The 24,729-nt window shown below is 43.6% G+C and overlaps 1 protein-coding gene across 7 annotated transcripts in view; it reads right to left on the minus strand.

Annotated features, from left to right (window-relative positions):
- LOC147454958 (putative serine/threonine protein kinase IREH1) overlaps positions 1-24,729 on the minus strand; it is a 162,025-nt gene that overhangs the window by 58,555 nt on the left and 78,741 nt on the right. For 2 of the 7 annotated variants that reach the window (XM_086516800.1, XM_086516799.1), the window contains exons 6-10: positions 23,694-23,943; positions 23,408-23,500; positions 22,763-22,903; positions 22,528-22,620; positions 3-207 (exon numbers count right to left, since the gene is read on the minus strand). In XM_086516800.1, the coding sequence (XP_086372926.1) occupies positions 3-207; positions 22,528-22,620; positions 22,763-22,903; positions 23,408-23,500; positions 23,694-23,943 (782 nt within the window). Of the gene's footprint in view, positions 1-2; positions 208-11,826; positions 12,034-22,527; positions 22,621-22,707; positions 22,904-23,407; positions 23,501-23,693; positions 23,944-24,729 lie in introns of those variants that run through there. The other 5 variants (XM_086516801.1, XM_086516803.1, XM_086516805.1 and 2 more) reach the window with 5 other exon arrangements.

Consider the following 24,729-nt stretch of genomic DNA (forward strand, 5'->3'; position numbering starts at 1 on the left):
ACCGTGTTCAGTTCCCAATAGAATCTCAGGTGCCAAATAGTCAGGCGTTCCTACAGCTGACCGTTCCTTTCGATATTCCCTCTGCATACCATGTTCTAGACAATTTTCGAACATGTTTTCCTCCATTAATACACCACCACTTGTGGGACCAGACAAGTCATCTGTGCTGTTAATAAGACCCACTTTGGAAAGTCCAAAATCTGTCAACTGTTCAATTTCAGGAATGTCACTCAGGGGTTTAAATGCAACCAATCAAGATAACCCAGCACTATCAGCTCAGGACAGCGGCCACAATTTACGAAAGAGGTTTAAAAGCAAGTACGACTAAAATGCCAGAAACAAAAAACCAAATGCCATCACCAGAATTACCTTAGCAGGCTCGCCCCATCTGGCATAAATATATAGAGCAGTTGACTACTTTTGATCAATCAGAAAACAGAGCCTTATGGGGTAGAAAATTGACCAAAAGGGTGAGACCTCTCAAGTGACCACTGACATATTTGCCAGGTTTGTGGAAGAGTTGAGCCAGCTGATAAAAAACAATTGGGTCTACAGCAATAGATGCTACCAGTTGATAAAAAACAATTGGGTCTACAGCAATAGATGCTAGCAGATAGATTAAGGAGAAAGTGGCAGATTGGACTCCAACCACGTTTCACTGGTTTACATAAAAGGAATCTGCACAAATTCTATTGCTCTATAGAGTTATGTGACAGCTTGTTGCAATATAAAATTTCAATTTTCCTTGCCAGTGGATACTTGGTAATGACCAAAGATTAGTTTGCTCAAGCACCGGTGAACTCACTGACCCTTGGCTCTGTTGTGAAGTCACTTGGATATCTATCAAATGAAACAAGAGGGTGGTGATTTTAGTGTCTAGTATGGCACATTGTTGCCAAGTAGAAATCCCAGCCCTATAATATAATAATCTGCTGAAGAGGGTAATGTTGGTGTCCAGAGTGGCACGAAGTTGCCAAGCCACCATCCTAGTTGTACATTTGCAATTTGATATTGTCTCATCCAGCTGGGATTCATTCAATAGCACGATGTGTCGGGACCATTGAAGGGACAATTCTCACAAGCTGTCAAAAAAGTACCACCCCTAACACAAGGTTTTGATGGACATTCGGAATGAATGCATTGAGGAAGCCTGGAATCAGATGCTATATTTATCCCCAGGGTCGACAGACCGATCCTTGTGTCCCAACCCATCTAGTCCCGTAGGAACATCCAAACTAGTATGCTAGGCGTCCAATCCATTTGACTGTGCACTGACCAGCTGTTGTTTTGGGAGAATTTTGGTCCTTTAGGCCAGTATTCTCACGTGGCCCATGGGTGTAGGGCCAAAGATCGAGCCTCATGTGCTGCAAAGATGCCATTTGGGCCTTTCAACTTTCCTATCATAAGCTCTTTTCTAAAATCTCTCTTCATTGTACACGCCGTACTCGATTCGGCTAAGTTTATTTCGTATCGTACTAACATCGGCTTGTAATAGTGAAACCCACCAATACACAGTAGAGGGCGATACTAATTCAATTACCTGTTAATTTCACAATGGAATGAGAAGAAGAGAGAACACAGATTGAGGGCAGTTTGCTTTTGGTTGCAAGTGCTTTTCGATGAGAGCTTTTCACGCTCTGCTTTTGAGCAACCTTTGTACGTTTATAAGTGCCTTTGGGATCACTCTTTTGGGAGCATCTAGACACACAGTCTCAAAGAGAGTTAGACCCTCTGGGAGAATTTTGGTCCTTTAGGCCAGTATTCTCACGTTGTAGGGCCAAAGTTCGAGCCTCATGTGCTGCAAAGATGCCATTTGGGCCTTTCAACTTTCCTATCCTAAGCTCTTTTCTAAAATCTCTCTTCATTGTACGCGTCGTACTCGATTTGACTAAGTTTATTTCGTATCGTACTAACATCGGCTTGTACTAGTGAAACCCACCAGAACACAGTAGAGGGCGATACTAATTCAATTACCTGTTAATTTCACAATGGAATGAGAAGAAGAGAGAACACAGATTGAGGGCAATTTGCTTTTGGTTGCAAGTGCTTTTGGATGAGAGCTTTTCACACTCTGCTTTTGCGCAACCTTTGTACGTTTATAAGTGCCTTTGGGATCACTCTTTCGGGAGCATCTAGACACAGAGTCTCGAAGAGAGTTAGACCCTCATGAGTTGTACTTTGCGAAATAAAGAAATACTACGTCTTGGCTCCAAAATCTCCGCCAGGCCATGTCGTCTCTCTCTCTCTCTCTCTCTCTCTCTCTCTCTCTCTCTCTCTCTCTCTCTCTCTCTCTCTCTCTCTCTCTCTCTCTCTCTCTCTCTCTCTCTCTCTCTCTCTCTCTCTCTCTCTCTCTCTCTCTCTCTCTCTCTCTCTCTCTCTCTCTCTCTCTCTCTGCTCATTAGAGCCAAGGCTTCAGTACCACGTGCCATTATCCGAGCAGAGCTAGCTGCTCCCCCACTAGTAGTTAAGGCGCTCACCAGATCTGTTTCCTTCATACATGACTTGTGGGAACTTCCCAAAGACAAATACGCCCACCTTGCACTTGAGTCCTCTCGACAATTAGCCAGACAGGGAGACACAGCATGTTGGTATTGGGAGATGATGTCATGGTTCTAGGCACATGGGTTCAGTATAGACAGATTGCCCCCCTTCCGGTACTCACTAGATGCACCCTCTCTGACTCTTACACAGTCCGAGACCACCAGGCTCATCCGCCAGCAGCTAGACACCAGGAGGACATGGGTACAGCCAGCACACTAGCTGGGCACGAAGATGGCTTTCTACAGAGAGCATCTTCTCCAGCTTACGACGGACGGTTTTGTGACGAGGCCCAGATAAATGGACACCCACTTGTCTCATGGGATATGGTGTGCTATTAGCCAGATACGCACATCTTCGAGACTGTTTGTGGCCCAGATCTTCAGATTACATGGCATGCCTGAGACGATTGTCTCCGACAGAGACCCCAGATTTACGAGTTCAGGGATACTAAAAGCTAACAGTATTCTGCTGTATGACTTTAATGAAATGGAATTCCTGATTATAATACTGATTTGTTCTTGACTTCTTTTAAGTGCAGGAACCGGTAGTCGAAATAACTGCAGCATTTTGGTCTGATTGATCTCGACTAGACATGGTTGCAATAGGGGTTAGTCAATTGGACATCGATGAGGCCCCAATTGGATCTAGATGCAATTGCTAGCTACATTGCCAATAAATCATGGTCTAAGATCCGAATGAATGTTCAATGTCATGTGGTGTCCTGTGATGTCTAGTGATGTCCTGTGATGTCATGTGATGTGACTGTCGATTGGTACATGTGCTAGATGTGTGTTCCTAGTACGTAGGTACTAACAATCAGTGTCTGCTAAGAGGGTTTATGGCTTCAATCGGTTTTGCAGGCGTAATCTCGGTCGATTACAATGCTTTCAAGAAGGGGGTATGTCACAAAGTGATGATGTGGCTACCGACAGTAGAAACCCTAAATTCTGCCAGAAACCCTAAAAATCTTGCAAACCCTGATTTTTGCCAGAAACCCTAATTTTTGGAAACCCTAACCCTAACTGCAGGCTGAAACCCTAAGTGGCTAGAAACCCTGCATGTGCCACGTGGCAGCAGTTTACGGAAGTCCCGGAATTTGCGGAGACTAAAAAAAAATAGCAAGCGACGTTTTTTTTTTTGTCGATTTTGGCACGCAAGGAATTGGAGAGAGAGAGAGAGAGAGAGAGAGAGAGAGAGAGAGAGAGAGAGAGAGAGAGAGAGACTTGATTTGCTTTATTTTTGGCTCTCTCTTGAAAGAGAGAGAGAGAGAGAGATTGCTTTTGAACTAGAAGCTTTTTCGGGCTCTGCTTTTGGGCATCCCTTGTAATCATTATATACGCGGTGAGGACCTCACTTCTTAGAGCATCTGGACGCAGAGTCTGAGAGTGAAACCCTAACCGCTCTTTGTACTTTGACATTGATTTAATACATAAAGAAATACCGAGAGGGGCACCAGTCTTTGGGGCCAATATCTCTAGGCACGGAACTCCGTCGGGCCAGTGCAAATCTATTGTGATCTGTGAATTGTTTTGAAGTGGTTATTTGGTGCTGTCGCGATTGATTCTTGACTTGGAGTGTCCAAGTCTGTTACAGACGAAACAAAAATGCAAACTTTGCATTGTGCCTATGTTCTCAAACAATGCCTTGTAGAAAAGACTCGTCATATGTGGATCCCTGTCAGTGACGATTGATTGAGGCATCCCGTGATGATTAAACATATTGCTCATAAACATCTTAACCATAATGTTCTGGCTTTATCTTCTTCCGAAAAGGAATAAAATGAGCCCGCTTGTTGAACCTACAAATGATAGTCCAAATCCCCATCATTACCTGTTTGCTTTGTTGGAAGATCAAAGATAAAGTCCATCGCTCTACTTTCCCATGGCCTATTAGGAATCGGCAATGGCTGCAACAATCTTGGTTGCTTTTGCCTATCAAATTTGACTTTTTGGCATATTCAGCATGATCTTACAAATGTGTCAACATCTTGGCGTCAGGCTAGCCAATAAGAAATGCCTCAACCGCTTTCACTGTCACATCAATTCCAGGATGCCCAACATAAGGTTGAGCATGACCTTCCATAACCTTTGGCGGCAACTGTTTAGTAACACATAACTTTCCATGCATCATGAGAAAGTCACTCTTAAGCGTAAAGTGTTTTTCATGATATTGCCCATCAACAAGTTGATCATGAATTCTTGCAAAACATGTATCTTTAGCATATTCTGTCTTCATTTCATCTAGTTCATGACCGTACAGTGTTGACACTGGTCAAATTTGGGGCTTTTGCCACAATGCATCAGCCACTACGTTCCTTTTCCCTTCTACATGCACAATCTCAAAATGGAACATCGACAAGATGTTTGCCCATCGCATGTGTTTCTCCAACAACTTGGCTTATGTGAGAAAGTATCGCAAGGTTTGATGATCTATTTGGACAAAAAAATCAGCCCCCAGCAGATAGTGTGTCACGTGCACATCTAACCCAATGTGCGCGTGGACAGGCTGTAGCTCCTATTTCTAAGGTTTAGGACAGTGTAGAAAATGTTATGGCACCCTTGTCGGCCTGTATGCAGGACATGCATGTCAAGGCACTCTAGAGTAGTTGCATACCCTCTTATTGCACATGAGCACAATCAGTGTCTGCTAGGTGTAGGTATTGGGGAGTGTTCTGTCACAAGACGGGCACCACGTGCCAATAGAAAAGAACAGACTGAACAAACTTTCAGCACTTCAATGACAACTAAACTGAAAGAGAGAGACGACACGCGACATGGAGTGGCGGAATTCAACTCCAGAGAGTATTGGCCCCAAACCTTGGCGCCCCTTTCGGTATTTCTTTATATTCCATCAACACAGTACAAGCCGGTACTCTACGCTCTGCACCCTCTCCCATAAGAGTGCCAGAGAATGAGCCCTAGCCTCATATTTAAAGGCCCTAGGCCCAAAAGTAGTTACAGTGAAAAGCTTTAAACACAAAAGCAATTGGCCCAAAAGTTGGTGCTGAAAATCAGCCAACGCAAATCACGAAATCCGTACAGGCTGCGACGTCAATAGTCAGCACAAAATCGGGGATGTCCGTACTGCCACGTCATCAATTTCTACGCAAGTCTTTTTTTTTGTGTGTGTGTGGGTCCTGCTTTATTTTCATTCCTTTTATGTCGCTTGGGCCCCATCGGACGGGCTCCCATAAGTTGGCAGGACTTCTTCTTTTGCTGTTGCTTGTTCTTCTTAGAGTTTAGGCCCCTCGGCCGTGATCTGAAGGTTGGCTCTGTTCTTCAGTGACTTGACACGTCAGCAGTCTGTGACATTCCCCCTTCTTGAAAAAAGGTAATCGTCCGCGATTACGGCGTTAGCTCAAAAAAAATTCCGAGGGTCATTCCGAGCGACAATCATTTTTGCAGTTTTTTTTGTTAAGGAGTTTGCTTCTCTTTTCGGCTCTTTTGATCAAGGAGTTGGCTTCTCCTTTCGTCCAAATCGGAACTCTTGATATTCCAACGTAGTAAAATTCGCCATCACACCCAGACCGCACTGATCTTCCACAGGTGTCTTGATTCACTACAATTACAAACTTAGGCAATCTCATCCAATTAGGAATATTCATGATTGGCACATCACAATGCAACACAAATGCTCACATATGCATGTTACAGACACAACAAACGCCGTTGAGCACTCCCACGAAACAAACAATCTGTTGTATGAAGCTACTCAACGACTACCTTGTCGCTCCTCCCGCAAATAACCTAAAAAGGTCCGAACCATAAGTTCAGAGGACATGTACAACCAAACGCTCCCCAAACCGCAGCCTGCGTCGCTTGGAGGTTCAAGCATACAACCAAACGCTCCGTAGACATCCCGTCTGCGTTGTTTGGAGGTTTTCTAGCATACAACGAAACGCTCCCCAAACATCTCGTCTGCGTCGTTCCGAGGTTTTCAAGCATACAACAAAACGCTCCCCAGACATCCCGTTTGCGTCGTTCCGAGGTTCAAACAATACCAAACAACATTTCTCACTACTCCACCCGAGAGTAAAATCACCAATCATTGAAACCAATATTAAAACCAGAGTCAAACTAATCAAACAGGCACCAAGACAGGTTAAAAACAGATAGCATCCATTTCAAACAAATTTCAAATAATACTTTCTCAAACAATATTCAAAAGTATCTAACTATAAAACAACTAGAGAGTTCCTTCAGGGCTTTGTTCGGACAACCGAACTTTGAGGATACGCGGCTTGCCCTTTTACGGTTTCGAACCTGGAGAGTCGCATCATTCTTGTCGTGTCAGGGCATGCCCAAAGAACATCGCAATTGCCCAACTTCATAATGTGGAAACCGGCTTTTCCATGATAATCTTGGATAGTCACTACAAGAGCACAAATGAGCGGTACCACTTTTTGAGTTTGTCCCAGGGCTAGCTAAGCTTCAATTTGTCCACCCTCTGCATCATAATCAAAGTGCATCTGCTTCAAGAATTCTGGATAGATGAAGTTCTCTGTAGCTTCGGGGTCAAAGAAAATAAGGGCTTTGAAGCCGTTGACTTTGCCATATGCTCGACACAATTCATTTGTACTTTCAAGGCGTATGCCATAGATATCAGGGACTAGTCCAATAGCAGGTCTAGAAGGTTGTTATGAAGACGTCGAGGCTCGCTCAGGACATGTAGTAAATGTATGTCATGTTTGGAAACATCCAAAGCATCGGCCTTCTTGTAAAAGGGTTTCTCGTTGGCATTGTGTCACACGAGGCCTTTGAGGTTGGGTGTCACGAGACTCCCGAGAATTTGTTCGTTGTTGTTGAGAGTTGTGGTTAGTGGTCGGAGGTTCTTCTGTGGTAAACTACAACTTTCCCTTCATGAGTTTGTAGCCGTCCGCAGCATGGTCCATAAGCTCTTGCATGGTGGAGACTTGCTTGGAGAGACAATATTCCTCCAATGGTGATGGTAGTCCAATGGTATCACTCGAATTGGGCCTCGAAGGGAACAAATCCAAAGGAGGACACCGGAAGGTACACGTCGAAAAACCTTTGGTTATAGTCGTCCATGGTTTCGGTGGCAAGCATTTTCAAGTTGCCCCACTCTGCCAAAATCCGGACTTCAAACATAGAAATCATGTAACTACGTGCAAAAACTGTCTTGAAAGCTTGCCAGGTCCTTGGAGCATGCAGTTATGTCGCGCCATTGCATAGCATTATCTTTAAGAAATCCCGCTGCTCGAGAAATCTTGGATTCTTCTATATAGATCCCCAAAGCATAGATGTTTCGAATTGTTGTAGCAATTGCAATGCTTTCTTCCGATCTTTCACGCCGAAAAAAGTGAAAAATTTGATTGTCGTGCCGCCATCCTTGAAATCTTTGGGTAATGGCATGCTACGAGGTGATTCACACGCGGCAAGTTACCTACATGCTGAAATGATTGAACTTTGCAAGAGAGGGTATGCAACTATGACCGGCCTGGGCATGCACGTCCTGCAGCCTGCTAGAGGCTCACAAAGTGCGAAGCTCAATCTTAAGCTAATATAGCTCATGCTAGACTGTAGAAGGAGCATATCCACGTAGTGCAAGTGAAGTGCGCACATGACAAAGAAAGTGACCGTCTTCCAGAAAGAATTCACTCTTCTTCGCATTAATGAGAAACATGTTCATCACTCTATTGAACATGGCAGGAGCATTTGTGGGAGTGAATGCCATGACAAGAAACCCATAAAGGCCAAATGTTGTCCTGAAAGCAGTCTTATGGACATCTTCTAGCCTAATGCTAATCTTATAGTACCCACTCTTTAAATCTATCCAACTAAACAATGACACTTCCTCAAGCCGATCAAGAATGTCATCTATCCTTGCTATGGAGAACCTATTCTTGATGGTGTTCTTGTTTGAAGCACAATAATCAATGCACATGCGCCATGAACCATTCTGCACAAGCAAAAAAAAGGGGATGAACTAGGCTGAATCAACCCCTTCTCTAAAAGCTGATTGACCTGACTCATAATCTCTCAGGTTCTCTCCTGAGAGACTTGAGGATCATAGCATAGAACTTGTGTCAGATTCTAGTCCGTCGAACACGCCACCGTGCACGGTTACTAGAACCTAGAACAAGATCTATGCTACGATCCTCAGGTCACTCATGAGATAAGCGTCTTGGCAAAGAGTCCAAAAAAACGTCACTCAAACCACTCAGAAAAGTTCTTCTTTCTTTATCTAAAGTAGAAAAAATAGATACAACTTCATGCACACTTTTGCAAAGATCAAGTACGCAAATAGATGATTCTTTATCACAGATAAAATAGCAGAAGCAAAAATAACTCAAACAGCTTCGCCTCTAAGCGTCACATCAAGGAAGTGAGTCTTTCCTATATGTACAAGAGTAATCTTTTTGTTGTGAGTATCTACCATAGCATGCAACCTATAACATCATGGGATACCCAACAACACATCACAGCCCTCAAGTGGCATAATATGAAACTCTTCCGCATCCACATAACTTTGAATGTGCAAAATGAAGCTTACCCAAAATGGGAGTGACGGGCTCTGAACAACCTGGACATGCCAAACTTGCTTCACCTCTCATATCCATCTGATCTGCATGAATGCCCAACTTTGATGCCAATTCTGATGATATGAATTTTCAAGAGCTCCTAGATCAAAGAAAACCAATACTATTTGGCCCTTAACTTTGCCCCAAGCTTTGCACAATTCGTGGCATATCTGTTTGGTTGATCACCAACCAAATTTTGGGATAAGTCTTGCACTAGGCTTTGGCTTCTTTCCTTTATGCTCCGACTTGTCATCCTTATCCTATGACTTCCTTTGTGGACACTCATTTGCAAAATGTCCTCCAATTCACAAATGTAGCATTTCTTGGCTTCTCTTACAGCTTTTCTTCCTTCAAAGGATTTCCATGAAAAGTGCCTTTTTTTGTCCTTGTCATCGCCCAGAAGAAGGTTTAAATTGCTTATTGGACTTGTTAGCTACATCGGTGGAGGGTTTCTTTGTGGAAGCACAGAAGACTTTGCTACAACATTGACCTTGGCTGAAAACCGTTTGCCCTAGGACTCTCTCTTGTTGCCTTTAGATCCACCGAAATCTCCTTTCGACAAATTACTGGCCACTGTCACATTTTCAATCAATAGCACCATATTCATGACATTAGTCTTTCTACAATAGTCCCCGATTCCCTTGGGCAATCCACAACAGTACTTCTCAATCTAATCTGACAATGGCACAAACCTATAGGAGCTTACTAGCAACAATGCGACCCAGAACTGCTTATAGTACTCTTCAAGGTTCGCATAGTTTGCCGCATTTAACTCGTGCCATGTTGTCATCACATCCACTTCAAAAGTAATTGTAAGCGACCCACGTGCGAAAAGTTGTTTGGACTGGACCCATGTTGTAGGTGCTTGACCATCGTTCAACAATGCGGTCTACCACTGAAGCCCATTTCCTTTCAAGAAAGTGGCAGCTTTGCGTATCTTCGAAGATTCTGTGAAGTTTCTTCCCGCATAAGCTGCATGAAATTGTTGTATGAAGGTCAAAGCCTTCAATTGGTCCTTTGTTCCCTTGAAAGTTTCATACTCATTGTCTGTCCACCTTTTTTAATGTCCTTAGGTTGACTCAAAGGAGGTGCCCTTAAAAGTGGTACTCCAAAATTAACCATTCTCGCACTCACATCACCTGTTTTACCTATCATATCTGCAGCTTGAGCATATGACTGTGAAAAACCAACGTTTGTTCCAAACATGCCATAGGCACCTTGAAAACCTAGTTGGACTCTTATGTTTCCATACATAGTTTTAACCATGCCTCGTTGCATGGTCCCAAACACATTCCCTGGCATATAACCTTGAAAACATACGGCAAGTCCAACCATAGCCTGAACCCTGAACCACCTCCAAAATAACCAAGATATGAAGTATGCAATGGAAGGGTCTGATGCATAGCCAGGTCATTACTCCCTTGATCATTCACAAACGGTTCATGTCCAAGTAAGGCATGCTGTTTTGGATCAATGAACATCAATGGTTGCTCAATCACATGGGCTTTCCCTGGAGCAATTTCCATGCAGCTAAGTAGTCGAGCTTTAACAAGTTGTCCTCTTCTTGAAGAAATGTAGGCACTTTCTCCGGGCCATGTGAGGAAGATCCCTCTTCAAATACCTGGTCTCTCTTCTCTGCCATAATGATATACGCTGCGTTGCTTTCACCCACAACAATCCAGGTTGCACTCATTGAAGAAAAAGTGAGTATCTTGTCGATGGGACCCTAAAACCATCCACTACGCAGAAGAGGGCGGTACTAATTCAATTGTGTGTTAATTTCACATAGAGAATTGAGAAGAAGACAGAACACAAATGTGTCTAGCAACTAGATTCTCACTGCACACGCGAAGACCGACGCCTTGTAGGCCCCAAAGATTGGCGCCCCTTGCAATATTTCTTTAGTCAGTTTGAAACAAACGATCCAAACACTTAGACCAAACTCCCACCAAGCTGTCCAAACCTGTCAATGCACGTTTCCGACCTAATTTCGGTAACATAACAGCACCAAAATCTCTGCAGGTCAAAAGTACAACTCTAGGACAGATTCCCTTGCATTTTAGAAGCTTTCCGGTGAGCTGGAAGTAAATTTCAGCGTGCTGTAATTTCCCGTTCTGGTCACTCACAGATGCCCAAACTCCTATATAACCTCCCTAAGGCTTCCCCAAACCTTCCCAGGTGTTATCTTGCAATTTAGGTGTAAAACCCTGAACCTACAAATTATCTTTGTACAATATAGTTAGGCTGCAGATATCATCCCAATGAAATAATACAAGGGTATCAGTGTAATAAAAGATTAGAGTCCCTTGTAATCATCAAAGTTGGACAGCAGCTACCCTAAGCCATTTTAAGGCGAGTCAAGCATTCTCACCTGCATCCATGTAGAAAAGACAACACATGTTAGACTTGGCTACGTAAATCCAACAAGCTAAAATCCTCTATTTTGGATCGTTTTGGGCGGATGAGTGAGCCCGCGCACGCAATGGGACACTTCCTCTTTGATTAGCACGAGTTTTCACGGAAGAAACCTCTCCTGTTTCGCAATCTGTCGCCATGGAGTTGTACGTACATGTAGGGGAGTAGCAATGTAAGGATTCTAGTTACTAATCCTTAATTAAGTACTTAAATTTCACCATTAAGACTTGAGAAACTTAAACTTGACTCAGGGATAAGACTTAGAAAACTCAGTGTTTGATTGATTGATTGATTGAAAAGTGTTACAAGGGTGTTCTTATATAGAAACTGAAGAGACGATGAAAGATATGGCCATAGGTCAAGAGACATGACTCTAGACCAATAGTTGTGACCTGCTGTAGAGTTGTAACCCTTCGGCGTAAAGGTGCAGCCATTCGTTGAAGAGGCATGGCAATTCGCCGCACACGTGCGACTCATGGACGAAGAGACGCATCCTTTGGAGCATCGGGGGTCTCAGAACTGGTGCATCTTCGTATCTGCAAAATAATCAAGCAAGAAGGTAATACAAAGACAAAAGATACGTCACAATCGTGAAATTCCCTCCCATTTACAATAAACCCAGGGTAGTTTAGAAACTCTGGAAGAAGGTGTAAGGTGCAGCAGAAGTGAGTGTTGAACTTTGCTCAAGATAAGTGCTCCGAACTGTGCTCAAGGTTCCTTTTACTTAGGCAAGGGAGAGCCTTCCGTCCTCTAATGAGAGAGTGCAAGTGATCACAAACAAAGTGGATAAACACTGTGAATGAAGGTGCTGAGACTGAGAGATAGAGAGAGAAGAATACGACACCAGACAAGTTGTCAAACCCTCCTCCAAGGGCCCCTCTCTCGATGGCGAGAGAGATCTATGCTATTGATTGCACAAATTTGGTACAAGATACTGATGCAAGTCGCAAGGCTATGGTCCAATGTGGATCTAAGTTTGGGGGCGACAGCGACGGCGCAACGAAAGCGGCGACGTCGAATGGCTTAAAATGCTCCTTTCGGGCTGTTCTTTCTCAGCTGAGTTCGCTGAATCTATCCGCTGAGTTTGCTGCTGAAAAACGCTGAGTTTGGTTGCTGCAAAAACGCTAAGTGCTTGGCTTCAAAACTTTGATCTGCTGGGCTTCAAAACGCTGACCTGCTGCCTTTACAAACGCTGGTCTGCTGGGCTTCAAACGCTGAATTGCTGCCTTTACAAACGATGTAGCAGCATGCTGATAAACGCTGGTTTGATGGGCTTTAAAAACACTGATCTGATGGCTTCTTGGCAATGGAGATGCTGCTGAAAAACGCTGGGCTTTGCTTGGAGAAAACGCCAAGTTCTGTAGGTGTTCTTGCTTGAGAGATAGAGAGAGATGCCTGTTGCAAGAAGTTTGCATGTGCACTTCTTCCTCTTCTGTCAGATTGCACTAGCGCTAGCTTTTCTTTTATATTAGCTTGGCTCATTTGCCCTACCCAGTTCCCAACAAAAGTCACTTAAAAATAAAAAGTGAAAAATGGCTAAAATAAGGAAAATAGGTTATGTGCACTGGAAAATGCTTCTGATGGATTCTGATGGTAATGCTGATGATCATGCTGTGTGCAACCAGAGGATATGCGTCTACTAGTGCACGGGCATGCACGGTCTGCGAACAGACTCACAAAAGTGCCAGAACACTTCCAAAGCTATGCTAATTGAACCCTTGTCCTGAAGTAGCTTGGCCACATGCACATAGGGTTAGATGTGCACGTGACATCCCCTCCTTTTTACAGTGAGGTACTGCTACCGAGCTGCATGGCTTCCTTGTAGTCTGCCAACCACTCTGGGTAATCTTTAAAAAACTCTTCGTCAACCCACATTGCTCCGTGGGTTCCGTCATCTTTGAACTTCAAAAAGTATTGTCTCACTTGCTTCTTTGAACCATGGCGAAACCGATGCAACAACACTTGCTCCGACTCCATGACTTCTGCTTTATCGATGATCTCCGGTTCTTCTTCTTCCGAAATGTCCTTTGGACGTGTTCCCTGAAACACTTTCAACCAAGAAACATGAGGCAATTGCAATTTCATTGAGACCTCATTTATCTTTTTAATGGCAAGAAATGGACCATACATTCGAAAAGAGAACTTGGGACACTTTTTTCCAACTTGCAGAAGTCATTGCTTCATGATTCATGAATACACCCAATCCCCTTCCTTGATCGAAACATCCTGACGATGCTTATTAGTTTGCCGTGAATAAGATTCCTAAGCCTTGCTTAGCCGAAGCTTCACACTCTCAAAAATCTCATCCAACAACTGACTTTCAGAATTGGCATCAGGCATTTGATTGACCAAGCGAGTTAAAAGTGACTGGAACAGACGACCAAAAGCTGCCTCGTACAGAGTTCGACCAATGGCAGAGGAAAAAGAGTTCGACCAACTGTGAACTCTTTACCATAAAGAAAATGTTTCCAATGCTTAAGAGAGTGAATGACAAACAAAAGTTCTTTATCATAAACTGATTAGTTATTTTCTACACTATTGAGCTTCCGATTAAGAAAAGCTACGGGACGACCATGTTGTTGAAGCACAGCACCTATGGCGACATTGCTCGCATCCGTCCATACCTCAAAGAGGTCATCCCAAGAGGCAAGGATAAGACACAGTGCTTCTACCACCGCAACCTTGAGAGCTGCAAAAGCCTCAATCACCGCTTCGAGCAAGTCTACGCGCTGACGGCGAGTCTTTACCCCTTTCAAAACATCAGTCATAGGTGCGGCAATGCGTGCAAAATTCTCTATGTGCGAACTATATACTTGACATAAACCAAGAAAAGAACGCACATCATATGCAGTTTTGGGCAAATCCCAATTACGTACATGTTCCATCTTCACGGGGTCCAGCTTGATGCCTTTTGCAGAAATGATATAACCCAGATAAGTAACTGCAATGTACAACTGACACTCATCCAAACGGGCGAGTACCCTTTCGACATCCTTTTCATGTTGTTCCCATGATTCAAAAAAAATGAGAACATCATCAAGAAAGATGAACACACATACACCAACCATATCGCCGAGACGGCCTACCATGAGACGATTAAATGTACCCACGGCACCTATTAATCGAAAAGGCATAACAACATACTCCCATTGCCCTCGCTCTGTGCGAAAAGCCGTCTTGAAGATGTTACCTTTGAATACCCGTACCTGATGGTATCCACTCTTAAGATCGACCTTACTGAAAACCTTTGCCCCATTGAGGCTATCAGGGATATACTCAATGGGAGGCATCGGAAACTTGTTTTCTATGGTCATCTTGTTCACTGCCATGTAATCAACACACAAACGAGACGAACCATCCTTCTTGCGAACAAACAAAATAGGGTAGCAAAAGGACTTACATTCGGACGTATGAATCCTCGAGCTACGAACTCCGTGAATTGCCGCTCTAACTCTTTCTCCTGTGTCTTGTTCAAACGGTAGGGAGCCTTATTGACATGCTGTGCCCCCTCCATAAGCTCGATAAAATGGTCCTCCGGCCGCTTGGGTGGGAGATGAGGTGGGAGATCATCTTGCAAAAAGAGATGCTTAAACTTGGTAAACAAAGTTGAATACCTGTCTGAAGCCTGAATGCTCTGGGAAACTGGAGCAAATGCCACTTATGCTCCTCGTCCTAATTCACACTTTACTTGCACATGAGAAATGAGAGGCAAAGAATGCAGACCCTCCTCAGCACGAATGATCATGGGAGAGTCACTCTTGGCATTTAATGTAAGAGTGTTGGCATCCCAATCAATAAGAGGGTTATGCTCCCGAAACCATCTAATGCCCATAAGCATATCACATCTTGAAAGAGGAGACACAAGAAATTTCTTACGGAAAGCAGCATGTTAAACTATAAACAACACATCAAGGCACTCTTTCATGATGAGAGAGTCCATACCAGGAGCAAAGCCAGACACCTCAAGAGGAGGTTTCTGACTAACCTCTAGGCGGACTCTCTCAACAAGAGAGGCACTAATCACATCATGCATACTACCTAGATCAAACAATGTCATAAAACGGTGACCCTTTACATGACCATAACACTTCATGAGAGACTCATCAATGTGTGTGTCAGAGACATGAGAAGATTCAGCTTGGTTCATTAAAGTACTTATGGTTGTTGGGGGTGCGTTAGGTTCTTTGGGTGGGGCTGTCTTAGGACAAGCCTTCTTAATGTGACCCTTGACGTGACATTGATAACATCTACCTTCCTTAGCATAAATCACTTGTTCTTCAGTAGTTATGTAACCTCCTATAATTCCTTGTGCAGCTTTTTTATCCGGGGTTAGCTTAGGCTTTGCAGGTGCTTTAGCTTTACCCTTATATTCATTTTGAGGGTTCTTTTCCGAAGGATTACAAGAAGATGGGCTAGAAGAGTTACCATTCTTACCGTTTTGAGGGTTCGGAGAGATACTTTGAAAAGTCTTGTTTTCCTTAGGCTTGCCCTTGTTGTGCTTCATCTCTTGGGAGAGAGCAATTGCTACCGCCTTGTTGAGATCCGCGGGGTCGAAGACTTCTACATCAAACTTGATGTATTCATCCAACCCAAAAAGGAAAGCCTCTTTGCGCTCATCATCCGATTTGCGTAATTGGGTGTCGAGCAGCAAAACACGGTTAAAAAAAGACATGACTGACATACCATTCTGCTTGAGATTGCGCCAATTCTCTTTCAACCGCGCTAGGTACTATGGTGGCATAAACCGCGCCTTGAGCTTGTCTTAGAAGTCTACCCAATTGAAGGAAAGAGGCGCGTCTTCGTCGGCTTCCTCTAGGTGCGCGGCCAACTGTGCCTCTTGCATGCATGGTACCAATTAATGGCATCACCGGCAAAGTATATGGCTATCGTCAAAACCTTGCTATTGCCTGTCTTCTTAGTTGTCGCAAAATAAGCATTAAATTGATGCAACCAAGAATGAATAACAATAGCATCTATCTTACCATCATACTTACCAAAAGTCAACTTCTTTGTGACAGGGTTGTTGGAGTCCCAATCTTTGCTTGCACCACTTGATGAACTATCAACCTCTTTGGCCAGCTCGAACTTCGAGGTGAGAACCTGTCGGACCAACTCTTGCATGCGTAGTTCTCTCTCAGCTTCACGCTCGGCCTTCGAGACCGCTAATCTTTCTTCGGCCGCCTCCTTTCTTTGTGCTTTTCTTTCTTTTCGTTCCTCGGCCGCCAAGCGCGCTTCGCGGTCCATTTCCTGTCTGTTTTGGCGTTCACGCTCCATGGCAACGCGATTCACTTCTTGTTGTGTCATCGCAACGCGATTCGCTTCTTGTTGCTGTGCCATCACAACGCGATTCGCTTCTTGTTGTTGTGCCATCATGTCCATCATCGACCTGACCAAAGCCTCCATAGGATTTGGTACAATCCGTGGCGTAGATGGAAAAGGGGGAGGGTCAGAAAAACCTCCTGGTGGGAAAAATTCCTTCTCACCACTACCATGCTCATCACCTCCTTGCGAAGTATCCATTCCGCTTCAGGTAATGACCATACACTGAAGTCTTGGGTTCTTAAGTTCCCAAGGAACTTCGGTTCTTGTGGTTCTTGGTGCCTTGAGGTCTTGAGCTTTTGAGGTTCTTAAGGTTCTTGAGGTTCTTCAAGGTCTTCTTTAGCTTGCAATCTCTGTTAGAGAAGGATCTTCTCTTCACCCGAGCTTTTCTCTTTTCCGCGGGCGCACTCCTTGGCGGCCTTGCGCTCACACCAAAGTTGCTTTTTCCCACCTCACGTCGATTGGCCGGCCGCTAAGTGCACGGTCCGCTCTTAATGAGTGAAAAGAGAAACAAGGGGAGGCTCGACAAGCCCTCCTTTCTTGGGTTTCCTGTCAATCTTCAAAAATCGGATTAGGAATCGACACGCCCAAGAGGTCTTGGGTTACGTGCAACCGCAACAAGCAAAAATAATTCTTGTGGTTCTTTCCTTGAGTGATACAGAACACTGCCAAAGCTCTCATACCAATGTAAGGTGCAGCGGAAGTTTGCTCAAGATGAGTGCTCCGAACTGTGCTGAGGGTTCCTTTTACTTAGGGAAGGGAGAGCCTTCAGTCCTTTAATGAGAGAGTGCAAGTGATCACAAACAAAGTGGATAAACACTGTGAATGAAGGTGCTGAGACTGAGAGATAGAGAGAGAAGAATACGACACCGGACAAGTTGTCAAACCCTCCTCCAAGGGCCCCTCTCTCGGTGGCGAGAGAGGTCTATGCTATTGATTGCACAAATCTGGTACAAGATACTGATGCAAGTGGCGAGGCTATGGTGCAATGTGGATCTAAGTTTGGGGACGACGGCGACGACGAAAGCGGAGACGTCGAATGGCTGAAAATGCTCCTTTCGGGCTGTTCTTTCTCTGCTGAATTCGCTGAATCTATCCGCTGAGTTTGCTGCTGGAAAACGCTGAGTTTGGCTGCTGCAAAAACGCTGAGTGCTGGGCTTCAAAACTCTGATCTGCTGGGCTTCAAAACGCTGAAGTGCTGCCTTTACAAACGCTGGTCTGCTGGGCTTCAAACGCTGAATTGCTGCCTTTACAAATGCTGTAGCAGCAGGCTGAAAAACACTCGTTTGATGGGCTTTAAAAACGCGATATGATGGCTTCTTGGCAATGGAGATGCTGTTGAAAAACGTTGGGCTTTGCTTGGAGAAAACGCCAGTTTCTGCAAGTGTTCTTGCTTGAGAAAGAAAGAGAGAGAGAGAGAGAGAGAGATGCCTGTTGCAAAAAGTTTGCTTGTGCACTTCTTCCTCTTTTGCCAGATTGCACTAGCGCTAGCTTTTCTTTTATATTAGCTTGCCTCATTTGCCCTACCGAGTTCCCAACAAAAGTCACTTAGAAATAAAAAGTGAAAAATGGCTAAAATAGGGAAAACAGGTTTTGTGCACTGGAAAATGCTTCTGATGGATTCTGATGGTAATGCTGATGATCATGCTCTGTGCAACCAGAGGATATGCATCTACTCTAAGTGCGTGGGCATGCATGCTCTACGAACAAACTCACAAAAGTGCCAGAACACTTCCTAAGCTATGCTAACTGAACCCTAATCCTTAAGTAGCTTGTCCACATGCACATAGGGTTAGTTGTGCACGTGACAGAAGGAAATGTATTTTTGTAGTGCTTCTGCATCCAAAGCTCTTTCTGTTAAGTCCCACATCATGGCACTGTCATTGACCATAACTATTTTGCCAAACTGAAAACTGATCATAGCTGCAACTTGTCTCATCTTTCTCAAAAGTATCAATATCACATCTACAACTTAATTAGTGCTTTTGTCAAAGTCATTTGTAACTTCGAGCTTTGTCCAAGAAAAAATTGAATCTTTATCTGTTTCAAGTGAAACTATTGGTAAACTGACTTGAGTTTTCTGTTAAGTGGTGACCACTCGTTGGAAATCTGCAAGGTATTCCATTGGTTTATCGGGAACAGTAAAATCCTCCTAAAGGGATGTCGTACGACGTAGACTGAGACAGAATAGTGTTTGGAGGTATATCCATCTGTAAGGATTTATCAATAGAAAAAGTTGCGTCCAAAAATTCAATTGCAGCAACTGAAGTCGTGCTGCAAGAGTCTACATCTGTTTTATCCTTTGTATCATAGAAGGTAAGAATTGGAGTCTTCAAAGTTGACCAAGATTCTTCATTCACCACAACATTTGATACGTCAGAGACAAAGATTTGCGATTGTAAAGGTGGTGATGAGGCCATTGCTTTTGCCTGGACCACGGCCGAAGGAGATGTGTGCTTCTTGTTTATCACACAAGAACAATCATCTGTTGGATCTTCAACTTTCTCAGCAGATATTAAGACTTCCAATTGAGAAGGGGGAGGTTGAGGGAGTTGTTGCCTCTTAGACCTCTGAAGAATCCTCTTGCATAAGGAAAGGATCAATAAATCTTCAACTTTACCACCATCAGATAAGAAAGACTTAAATGTAGAGCATGGCTAGCGAGGGGGAACTTGTCTAGCGTCGCAGCATTCACGACCAAGTACTCCACTAAGGTCGGATATATGTGCCACTAAGTAAGCTTATCTTGATATCGTTGATGATCCTTTAGAAGCTTCATGTTGCTGCTTCCGGTGCTGACGATTTCAATAAGAAGTAGGTTGCTTAGAGCTGTAACATTTCCAAGAATATTCAGGCTGAGACTTATGATGCTCACACGAAGGTACTTTGTGTCTAGTTGGCTCTAAGAACCCAGCTTTAGGTGAGAAAATTTAAGTTCTGAAGCCTTTGGTTTGAGTGGTTCTTCCTGGTCGACCACTAAAGCTTCAAAAGAAGATGACAAAGGAGTAGCATGTGTAGTCCGAGAAGCAGTTGGGTGACTCCAAGAAGAGGTTTGCATCTGCATCTGATCCAAGCGAGTGTGAATCAATGCGAGGCTTGTTGAAATTGCTTCCATCTGCTTTTTGAGGACTGCTATAGGATCTTTGGGTGGAATAGAGTTGTTGACATCTTGTGATTCAACCATGTTGACTGCCTAGAGGTAGTAACTCTCTTGGGAACTGGTTTGTATTTCGGCTCGAGAATTGGTTCTAGAACCGAGACAGCATCAGTGGGCAGGGAATCGGGAATCAGGATAATTTTTGGTTCTGGAGAATCTGTTATAATTATCACTTTTGGCTCGGAATAGGAGAATCTAGAATCACGATCACTTTGTGTGTAGGGAATTCTCCGATAAGATTTCGTCGGAAATCTCATCTGTGTTCGGGAGATACGAAATGGGCACTCAAATATGGGCGTCTTTCATGGCCGTAAATAGTACAGAGGCAAGAGGGAGACAAGAGGCCAGCACTGCAGGAGCATAAGGGGGCTGAAATGTTGCAAATCGCTGCCCCGCGAAATTCTCACACTACGGCTGGTTTTTGTTTTTTAAAGTAAAGCAATGCACATTGGGTTTAAAAAAATGGGGAAGGCCAGACCTCTTTGGATGGCCACCTGGCCCTTAGAATTTTAGGCCTGACTTGTTAATAAAATTGCACGTGCTGCTGGCTGCATGTCAAATTCAGTATGAGGAGCGAAGAGGCATCCCACGTGAAGACTTGTTGAATTCAGCGCTCGGAAGAGGCACCTCCATACGCACCTCTTGGAGGGAAAGGGTGCCGCTTCAGTGAAGGGGTGCCCTTCCTTGGTGCCTATTCGCGAAGAGATGCGCTCACAAGTGGTTGATGTGCAGCAGCCAGCAAAGGGAAGCTACACCCACATATAGAGACACCTGCATGCAAAAGGGCACCAACAAGGTGAAGAGGTGTTGCCCTTTCACATGAATAGGTGCGAGCACAATCACGAAGGGACGCCACCCGATGAAGAGGCACACGAAAGGTCATCAACAGAAGTTTGCTCGAAATTCACAAGGTACGTGGCACATCGCACACGCATATCTGCGTCTCTGTCTTGTATTTATGTAATTGAAATAGGAAAATTCATGTTACCTCAAACTCGTATGTGTGTGTGTACCACCGTTCTTCGACTTTCATACAACCCCGAGAAGGAGATAGAGTGTAACGGCGAGGGTGAGAGGCTCACAACCTTCAGGTCCCGAATAAAAAATTTGCTTTGATACCATTGTAAGGATTCTAGCTACTAATCCTTAATTAAGTACTTAAATTCATGATTAAGACTAAAGAAACTTAAATTTGACTCAGAGATAAGACTTAGAAGACTCTGTGTTTGATTGATTGATTGAAATGTGTTACAAGGGTATTCTTATGTAGAGACTGAAGAGACACGATGAAAAGACATGACCATAGGTCAAGAGACATGACTCTAAGCCAATAGTTGTGTCCTTTTGCTGTAGAGTAGTAAACCTTCGGCGTAATGGTGCAGCCATTCGTTGAAGTGGCTATTCGCCAAACAAGTGCAACTCATGGGTAAAGAGACGCATCCTTTGGAGAATTGGGGGTCTCGGAACTGGTGCATCTTTGTATCTGCAAGAGAATCAAGCAAGAAGGTAGTACAAAGACAAAGAATATGTCACAATCGTGACAAACAAAGAGCCAATCCGGTTCCTATTGAGAAGGCCCTTGCCTTTGCAAACGCGCATAAAACCCACAAGACTATACATAGTCATATGAGGAGCCCAACCAGTGAGGCATTACCATATCTGTAAGGGGCAAAGAGATGCACGAGAGCCGAATCATCGCACTACATGAAACAAGGGAGAAGGCAAGCTTTCGATTAAAGCTATGAATCTGAAAGTCCACTCAAAAAGTGACAAATTCAGCCCTCTCTCTCTCTCTCTTTAGGGCGTCCCCAATCTGGGCCTGACCTTCCAAGTGGAGCAAGTAGCTCTCCTTCCGACATGTGTCCATTATGCCCCTTATGGTTCAATTTCCTAATCCCTCCCAAATTATAAAGTTGTCAATGACTTGCCACGTGGCCCAAATTTCACTTAGGCGCACACCTATTTCCATACTCATCAGGATTCCGTGTTGAATGGACCGACCACTCACCGCTGACCAACCTAGATTCTCGATGTGAGAAACTCATTTAACTGCAACCATTTCACACTTGCCATGCAATGTCTACTTGCACCTTTTCAAGGGTTTCGGGAAAAACAAGTAAAAATAAAATAAATAGAAATATGTAATACACATTTAAAGAAGGAAACAAGAAAAATACACCTCCTATTGACAACTAGCATTAGACACTCGGACGCGTTAACCCTGTTTCTACCCATGTAGTTAGTGCCTAAGAATAGGACACACTTTATAACATGTTAGGCCCAAGTCCCATCTGATGAAAGAACAAGCAACCAGTTCATAAAAGCAAAGAGAAATGTTTTGACTGTCAGAACAAAAAATAAAAACAATAGAACCACCCAGTAAAAGTCAATGCTACTTCTAAATGCACTTCATTCCCTATATGATTGGACATATACGGTTTGATCTTTTGTCTACTAAAATAATTTGTTTGAGGCAGCATTTCCTTGCCCTTCACAAAGCAGGTAAAAAATTTACAAAAAGTGAAAGATCAAACAAGAGAAAAAAACATGTTACTTTTATATGGCCATCATGAGCGATAAGGATATTATCTGGCTTAAGATCTCGATGCACCACCCCCAGAGAGTGCAGATAGTCCAACGCTAAAACCTGGCCAGGGAAAGATCGACAAGGAGCGTCACCATTTTAGAGAGGAAACTACCAAACTACAAATTTATCAAGAACTAAATTATTTACTTGTTTGCCCTTGGTAAGTACAGTGGGTCTGAGTGTTTGAAATCAGCAAGCTTACTAGTTCTGCTATGTACACTCGAGCCACGTTCTCCTCAAGGCAGCCCAATTTTCTCAGCAAAGAATATAGATCGCCGCCAATTAGATACTCCATAACAAGATAAAGATTATCTCTACAAGTGAAAGAATAGAAAAACCTGACCTGCAACAGCATGAACATGATTGAACTATCATATGTAAGGTTAGCATCTCATGAAATCCAAAATGCAATTTACCTCTTTTGAAGACAATTCAACAGCATGAAGCAGGAAAAATAGATCATGCAATTAGAAACCACCACCCAAAAAAAGATATAGACCATCGAACATATACGTGAAATGCAAATACCACAGAGTGGGGGAGCTTGAAGCGGGGAAACTCGATTGCACAATTAGAAACACAAAAACAAACAAAGGTAAGGATAATGGAGCATAAAGTTGATATATTCTCAAAAATCAAATTATGAGGGCAAAAAGCAAGCAATCAGACGCTAACCAGAAAAACAGAGTAGACAAACAAGCACACAAACCAGTATTGCTACAAGAATGATGGTAAAACAAGCCCACAGGATGCAACGAACTAAAGTGAGAGGAAAAAATGAGGAATGCAAAAGGAACTGCCTATTCTGTTTGCATATTGTGGTAAGCATATAATCGCTGTAACTTACCACAAATGGATTGCGAACTGAAATCAAAATGTCTCTCTCAGCTAGTATGTTCTCCACTGCATTTTTACGAATCATGTCAATCTTCCTCAGTACCTGGCCCCCAACCCCCACAAAAAAACACAATTGACCAAGGTTGAGCTTCCCATGCATTCACAACAGAAGCTACATACAGATGTCGCACCCCCCCTCCAAAAAAAACTTTCCCAGGCAATTTAGACAACAGCACACAATGCTCACAAAGTTCTTGCGAGCTGAGAATGATCACATTGAGTAGAGATGAACATACTTTGATAGCAAAATTGTCACCAGTAGCCCGTTTCTTTGCCAAAAAAACACGGCCAAAGGCACCTCGACTTATCAATTTCAAGATGTCAAAATCTGCAATTGTGATTCGATCATTGTACGAAGGATGAGTTGGTGTTGACCTGAAGCTTTGCACTCCATCATCAGTTGACATGCCGTCATCCTCAAAGGAGCCACTCAAAGAATCAGACTTCCGGACATCACCAGTGCTACTGAAAAGATAGCTCTTTTCCCTGCAAGCACAAAAGTCTAAATTTCATGTGCCTGCATCCATGAGCAACTGCCACAGTTGACTTGTAATAACAATGCCAATTCATGGAACTTGTACTACAAGGCACAAGCATGCATAGAATAATCCATAAGGGCCTGCCTTGATAATTTCCCTACTAGCAAATGATTCAGACGAATTGCTAAGGCAATTACAAAGAAGATACTAACATCTTCAGCCACTCTATGTTTTAATGAATAGATAATAGCCATCCCTATGCCACCAAGCTTGCTTTCTCCGGGACAATTATCTAAAAATGAAAAGCTACTGTTGTAATGAAATCAAAAAGCAAAAAACCAAAGCTTTCCCATATGCAGAACTCATAATCTCCCCCATCATTCTTGAGCCGAGTATGGAGATGCAAATACAGATTGAAGCACAAAAATGAAAATACTGTCATTTGATAGATCACAATCGGAACAAAACACTTTCCACATAAAGCAAAGCACTCATGTCACAAACCATAAACATAGGAAGGATGAAGCTAAAGACCAGAGTGGTATGATGACTGGGACATAAGGGACGGAGGAGGGGAGGAAGAGGCATGAAAAAGGGGAAGGACGGGAGAAGGGATATCCCCAGAAGTTTTTGTTTGTGGTGGAGGGTCATCCAGTTAAGCTGTGCACGAGTTCTAAAAATAATAGGCACTCCTCAGTTTAAAACTCAAGCAATGGAAAGGTGAACAACTACAACTGCCAAGACATTTAAGACGTTTAAAATCCCCCCCCCCCCCCGGGGGGGGGGGGGAAAC

Source organism: Adiantum capillus-veneris, chromosome 7 (assembly GCF_014529385.1).
Source record: "Adiantum capillus-veneris isolate H3 chromosome 7, ASM1452938v2, whole genome shotgun sequence".
Lineage (NCBI taxonomy): Eukaryota > Viridiplantae > Streptophyta > Polypodiopsida > Polypodiales > Pteridaceae > Adiantum > Adiantum capillus-veneris.